Source organism: Drosophila albomicans, chromosome 3, assembly GCF_009650485.2.
Source record: "Drosophila albomicans strain 15112-1751.03 chromosome 3, ASM965048v2, whole genome shotgun sequence".
NCBI classification, from domain to species: Eukaryota; Metazoa; Arthropoda; class Insecta; order Diptera; family Drosophilidae; genus Drosophila; species Drosophila albomicans.
In genome coordinates, this window is record NC_047629.2 from 24,651,487 (window position 1) to 24,657,693 (window position 6,207).

Below are 6,207 nucleotides of genomic sequence, written 5' to 3' on the forward strand. Positions count from 1 at the left end.
CTGTAAGTCGACAGTAAATTCTATAGGGGTGTGATTTAAAAAAAAACCCTTGTAATCTCATGTTTATGAATAAAAATGCAATTTAATTTTCCGTCTGTTGCACTCAACTTGAACTTTAATAAATTGTACATAAATCTTTATGTACACATACAAATTAAAAAGTTTTGTATCTAATGCAATTGTCCACTATTTGTCTTTTGTTTAACACAAAAACATAAAAAAATGTACAGAATATGTGACGAAACTAAATAAATTTACAGTAAATGATGCAATGTTTAGTTATATACAAGAAAAAAGAGAAGAGAGCGCAGCCTGTCGCTTTACTCAAACTCAAATTGATAGCCCCTATCTACAAAGCTGAGACCTCTTTCAGAGCTAACGGGAAATTCATCCATAAACATAATGTAATCCTTATAATCGGGCGAATTCTTAAGATTCTGTAAAGAACATATTAAATGTGAAATGATTTACACATAAAATATAAAATTGTTGCATACCTTTTGATCAACATAATCTTCAAATCCACTAAGAACATAATAAAGAAGTAATGGGCGCGTAATCACATATCCTGTACGTTGTTTATTGGCTACACGTTCTTTCAAAATGCCAAGTGCACGTTCTAAGAACTTGGGTGTTATCTCCCGGCAATAAGAGACGTCCAAATGGTGCAGGCGTGGACACGATTCAATGAACTTGACCAACATATCGTCGCACAAACAAGTCCAATTGCGCAGACAGAGCATTTGAAGATTTGTCATGCAAGTGTAGCGTTCCAGAAACTCAATGGGATGTGTCCAGCTGCAAATGGCTAAACGCTGCAGTTTGTTATGTGACCAAATGGGCAAATCCGCATCCCAGCCCGGCTCCAGTGGCATGTAATAACCATCGACAGCAAAACCAATGATGTCCGGTGCCTTGCGCTCCATGATTTCATAGAATTCATGCACTTCACGTATTTTGTGATCGAAACTATCCACGCTGGCCAACGGTGGAATGGACCACTCGGTATCGAGCAGCACCACCAATTGCTTAAGCGCTGGTAGTTTCAAAACTTCGGGCAATATAGATTTAAGCGTAGCAAGATTCAGTTTTAATATGCTGAGATTCTGCAGAAAGTCCACACAGTTGTTAAGACGCAGCTTACTGATCACATCGTACATGCGTATGTCCAGCACTTTCAGATTGAGTAGTTGACTATTTAAAAGATGAAATTAGTAAAGAAACGTTGTCAGAGTATGTCATAGACTTACCTGCAAATCTCATCCAGATACTGCTGTTGCAATTCGTAGGCTTTGTGCTGATCCTCATACAAATGCAACTCCTGCAGATGGCGGAAGTACGAGAGGTAACGCCCCTGAATAGGCGTGGTTAGACGCAAACGCAGCAAATTTGGCATCATTTTGGCCATCTTAAATATGCTGCGATCCGAGGGATAACAGTCCATATCCTCAGGATCATAATAGAAGCTCGTAACATTGGGCAGCACATAGATTTGCATTTCGTCTAAGTCACGCAGCAATGTGCATAGACAGCTCGAGACATTGATATGTTTGATATGCGGACGCATTTGTTTCATGAAATAACACAAATCCTCATAGTTGGGCAACAGCTCGCGCCACTTCTCGATGTCAAGCTGATCATAAGCATGCGAACTGCGCCAACGATTCAAGCAAATCCATTGAAAGCGTTGACATACTTTGGCAAAGGCCACCTCGCTGCGAAGATCCTGTAGACGCTCAAATATGCAATCCAGGCAATCATTGTTTAATTTAAATATGTCGGCAGTTTGTTCATTGGGCGAGGGGGGCGTGGCAAGTGCTGCATTTATCGGCTCTTCAGCCATTCTAGTTTGTTGTAGACTGTAAACGGATCTCTTGTTTAAGTATTTCTCGTTTTTACTCTAACATTACACACGCCCAAAGATTTTGTGTTGCGTTTTGCAAAAAGATAGACTTTTCGTAGTAGTTTCGCCGCTGCTTGGCTGTTTTCTTTACAACGAAACAAAATTTATAAAAATTCGCCTCATAACAAACAAAAAATTTACTACAGCTGATTTAGGGGCAGTGTTGGTAAGCTGTTTTTCTGCCACTAACTTATCGAACTGGTCTGCGGAATTGTTTTATTTTTCTATTACAAATTTAAAATAGAAAACTAAAATTTTTTGGAAAGCAATTATTATGCCTACCTTTTTTGTAAGCTAATTAAACTAATTTTGTAAAAATATTTACTGAACCAGTTATAGGAATCGAATAGCAGCTCGTTCAATAGCAATTTGCAGCACTAGGACTGGCTAGCGATGAGCATCTGACATTCACATGATAGCGGCAAGCGGGTATCGAATACTTATCGAAATAACACGTGTGTGTGCGTTGCCTAAATTCATTCCCTTTTCTGCGAGTGCAACGAGTTTGTGTCGCGTTGCAAGTGTTTTTTGTTGTTTAAAAATAAAAAAATTACAAAAAACCATAAGTGAAAAAATATGGCGGAATTGCAGAAACTAAGTGATGCCATTGTGCACGAATATCTCAAAACCAAGGACAAAAACTTAGCTCGTGTGTTTGAACAAAAAGTCAATGCGGTAAGTTGCAATTCTGTTTGTTTTTTTTTTTTTTTGCGACTGCAATCAATTTGGGGGGGATTGTGTCGGCAAACTTGCTGCACATGTAATCGATAAATTGTGTGAGGCTCCAAAAGCCGCATAAGATGAATGTGTCTTCACAAATTGTAAAATGCCGCATGTCTAAAAACACGTGTTTTCATTAACCAATAACATTCGTTTTTTTTTTCAATTAATATATTTATAGCCGCCTGTGGGTAAAAATACGCCAAAACTATCAGAGATATTGTCATTTTATCAAAGCAAAAATGCAATAAAGATTCCGCCCGTCAAGAGCGCAGGCACCGAAAGCGACAGTGATGACAGTGAAGATGATACTGCAGCTCAGCCGCAAAAGAAAGCAGCTGTGACCAACGGCAATGCTGCTAAAAAAGCTACTGATTCTGATTCATCAAGCAGCGAAGAGGAGAGCGAAGCTGAACAACAGCCCGCCAAAAAGACACCAGTAAAGGCGGCGGCGCCTCCAAAGAAAGCGGCCCCATCCAGCAGCGAAGACAGTTCCAGCGAAGAAGAGCCCGCCAAGAAGCCAGCTCCTGCTAAAGCAGCACCTGCTAAGGCAGCTCCCGCTAAAGCAGCGGCTGAATCCAGCAGCGAGGACAGCAGCTCCGATGAGGAAGTAGAGCAGAAGAAGGCCGCGACGGCTGTCAAGGCTGCTCCCGCTAAGAAAGCAGCATCATCCTCCAGCAGCGAAGAGTCCTCCGAGGAAGAAGCACCAGCCAAGAAGGCGGCACCAGTAAAGACAGTTGCCAAACCGACACCTGCTAAAAAGGCCGAGTCCAGCAGCGAGGAAAGTTCCAGTGATGATGAGCCAGCAGCTAAGAAGTCACCATCTGCAGCCGCAGCTAAGCCAGCTGCTAAAGCCGCTGCTTCGAGCAGCAGCGATGATAGCGACTCCGAGGAGGAACAGAAGAAACCCGCAGCTCCTGCCAAGGCTGCTCCAAAGTCGCCGGTGAAGCCTGCACCAGCCAAGAAGGCTGCTGCCTCATCTTCCAGCGAAGATTCGTCGGATGAGGAGGAAGCACCCAAAAAGGCAGCACCAGTCAAACCAACGCCTGCCAAGAAGGCAGCATCAAGCTCTTCGGATTCATCATCCGAGGAAGAGGAACAACCCAAAAAAGCCGCTGCTAAACCAGCTGCTGCGCCAGTCAAGAAAGCCGCAGCTAAAGATGACTCTGAGGATTCCTCAGAAGATAGTGACAGTTCCGCTGATGAAAAACCCGCCGTCAAACCGGCTGTGAAGAAAGCAGCAGCAGCACCTGCAAAGAAAGATTCTTCGTCTGACGATTCTGATTCTGATGAGGAGGAAGCAGCCAAGCCAGCTGCCAAGGTGGCGCCAAAGAAGGCAGCTGCTAGCTCGTCGGGCAGCAGCTCATCTGATGAGGATGAGCCGCCAGCCAAGAAGAAGCCCGTGGCCGCCAAAAAGGAGGAAAGCGATGACTCCGATTCCGATTCTGACGAGGCAGAAGCGGCCAAACCCGTTGCCAATGGCAATGGCCCGAAAGCAGGACAAAAACGCAAGTTTAGCGGTGGCGATGATGAAGGTGCAACACCCAACAAGAAGTACAACAATTTCGTGAAATCTGGAGAGCAGCAGGTAATTTCTGAAAACAGTATTTTGTGGGATTAGTTATTCTTATTGAAATGTGATATCTTTACTAAAATGAAATATTAGTAATTAGGGTATTCTCTACTTTAAAATAATGATTTAGTGATAATGGGGAACAGCTTTCTAGTTACTGATTTAATTTTTTGAGTAGAAATATTCAGTATTTTGAATAGATGATTAATGATTTAGGTATTTCCAGTGAACCATAAATATTTGGTTTTTCTAAGACTTTTGACATGGTTTTTATAATAATATAAATAGTTAAAGTATTATCATTTGTTGATTTAGTCTGTTAGGAACAATGAATGTAACTTGAATAGAAGATAACAAAAAGTTGGTTTATAAAAAGAGTACGATTTAAAAGGAGTTTTGCAAAAGATATCAAATTAATTGTATTTTCAAACGTCGTAACTAGACAATTAATTTAAAATGATTAATCACACGATAGCAAAACGGTTTCACGTCTACGCCGAATAACGCACTCAACAATCAGTTGAACAAGAGCAATGGCAGTGGACGACGCCGGTCTCCATTCCGGCGAGTGCGCACCGAGGAGATCCAAGTAGATTCACGTGTTCAAGACATGTCCTTTGAGGCGAAGGTGAGTGCCACAAATGCATTTGAGTGTGTAGCGCTGTGTGGAAGTGTGTGTTTGTGATTTTGGGCCCCATTCTCTCTATTTGATAGTTGCTGGGTGGGATTTGGGATTGGGAAGTAAGCAGAGCAAGGGAGGGGTTACACACAAATTAGCAAAAAAAAAAGCGCAGAAAAAACTGAACTCAAATCATTTGTGGCACTCGCCGTTTTGTTATTTGCAAATTGTTGTTGTTTGCCATTTGACTCGATTGCTTATTTGGCTAATTTGTGTTTAACCTTCTTGCGTTTGCTTTCTAGGAAGGAGGATTCCAGAAGTTCAGCAATGGTCGCGGACGCGGCGGCTCCGGATTTGCCGGTCGCCCCGATAGAAGCAAATGGGAGACCAATGGCGATGGCGAAGGTGGTTTCAAGAAGTCTGGAGATCGCAAAAGCTTTGGTGGCTTTGAAAACAAATCCTTTGATGGTGGACGTGGCGGTCGCGGAGGCGGCGGCCGAGGACGTGGCGGTGGCAATGACCGTGGACGTGGTGGTGGCGGCCGTGGCGGCGGAGGTGGTTTTGGACGTGGTCGCGGCGGTGGCGGCGATCGAGGTGGACGTGGTGGATTTGGACGCGGCGGCGGCGGTCGTGGAGGCGGCTTTGGCAATAAATCATTTGACTCGGGGCCCAAGCAAAATAAGAAAATCACATTTGATAATTAGTGCATAGATTAAATTAGACACCGAACACAAAACTCAAAAGAATGATTTCCAAAAATTCGTTTAACGAAATAAGTTATCAATATTTTTGATAGATAGATTCGTTAACATTTTTGGAGCTTATTTTGTTGGCTTTTGTGTTTTACTATAAGAAGGAGCCCAACACAGAAATTCAAACACATACAACACACTCGCTAAACAACAGACTCTTCACACGCAAATCAACAAGATATTTTTAAAACAAAAATAACTGTTATATAACAAATTTTTATACAGAAAAACGCTGCCGGCTCTTGGGGCGAGCGCGCCAACAAAGATTTGAAATTCACGCGTGGAAAATCGTTCAAGCACGAGAAGACCAAGAAGAAGCGCGGCAGCTACCGAGGCGGTCAAATTGACACGGGCGTTAATTCAATAAAATTTGACTAGATTTATGTTAGCACATAACATATACAAAACAAAAATAAACTTATTAAAATAATTAGCTTGTAAAGATGCCAAACCACCATACATATATGTGTAAAGCAGAACTCTTGGATTGTAACTATACAGATATGTATATGTACACATATAACTACTACACACATCTGTATGAATGTCATTTCGTTATTAATTACTTAAGCACCTAATGGTTAATTTGTGTACCGAACCTTATGTTCAGCGAAAAGGCATTAATGACAACATTTGCTTC

The 6,207-nt window shown here is 42.2% G+C and overlaps 2 protein-coding genes across 4 annotated transcripts; one reads left to right on the plus strand and one right to left on the minus strand.

Annotated features, from left to right (window-relative positions):
* Positions 1-83: 83 nt before the first annotated feature.
* Positions 84-2,205, minus strand: LOC117572346 (uncharacterized). The gene is made up of 3 exons (XM_034255104.2): positions 1,251-2,205; positions 498-1,194; positions 84-437 (listed from the first exon to the last, which is right to left on the minus strand). The coding sequence occupies exons 1-3, from the start codon at positions 1,841-1,843 to the stop codon at positions 321-323; spliced, it is 1,407 nt and encodes a 468-aa protein (XP_034110995.1). The 5' UTR covers positions 1,844-2,205; the 3' UTR covers positions 84-320.
* Positions 2,206-2,363: 158 nt separating this feature from the next.
* Positions 2,364-5,998, plus strand: LOC117572342 (nucleolar protein dao-5). 3 transcript variants are annotated; one of them, XM_034255092.2, is made up of 4 exons: positions 2,364-2,578; positions 2,805-4,211; positions 4,672-4,824; positions 5,118-5,610. In XM_034255092.2, exons 1-4 carry the CDS (start codon positions 2,480-2,482, stop codon positions 5,517-5,519), a joined length of 2,061 nt encoding a protein of 686 aa, XP_034110983.1. In that variant the 5' UTR covers positions 2,364-2,479; the 3' UTR covers positions 5,520-5,610. The 3 variants fall into 3 exon arrangements, with proteins under 3 accessions (XP_034110983.1, XP_034110982.1, XP_034110981.1); XM_034255091.2 differs by lacking the exon at positions 5,118-5,610 and adding an exon at positions 5,793-5,998 and having other exon boundaries at positions 2,365-2,578; XM_034255090.2 differs by lacking the exon at positions 4,672-4,824 and having other exon boundaries at positions 2,368-2,578; positions 5,118-5,998.
* Positions 5,999-6,207: the final 209 nt, after the last annotated feature.

What these genes read in the sequence shown, in the direction of transcription:
- LOC117572342 (XM_034255092.2), top strand. Translation starts at nt 2,480, where the DNA reads ATGGCGGAATTGCAGAAACTAAGTGATGCCATTGTGCACGAATATCTC. An exon ending in TTGAACAAAAAGTCAATGCG is followed by an intron (nt 2,579 to 2,804) that starts GTAAGTTGCAAT and finishes ATATATTTATAG; the next exon opens with CCGCCTGTGGGTAAAAATAC. An exon ending in ACATGTCCTTTGAGGCGAAG is followed by an intron (nt 4,825 to 5,117) that starts GTGAGTGCCACA and finishes TTTGCTTTCTAG; the next exon opens with GAAGGAGGATTCCAGAAGTT.
- LOC117572346 (XM_034255104.2), bottom strand. Translation starts at nt 1,843, where the DNA reads ATGGCTGAAGAGCCGATAAATGCAGCACTTGCCACGCCCCCCTCGCCC. An exon ending in TATCTGGATGAGATTTGCAG is followed by an intron (nt 1,195 to 1,250) that starts GTAAGTCTATGA and finishes TCTTTTAAATAG; the next exon opens with TCAACTACTCAATCTGAAAG. An exon ending in AAGATTATGTTGATCAAAAG is followed by an intron (nt 438 to 497) that starts GTATGCAACAAT and finishes TGTTCTTTACAG; the next exon opens with AATCTTAAGAATTCGCCCGA.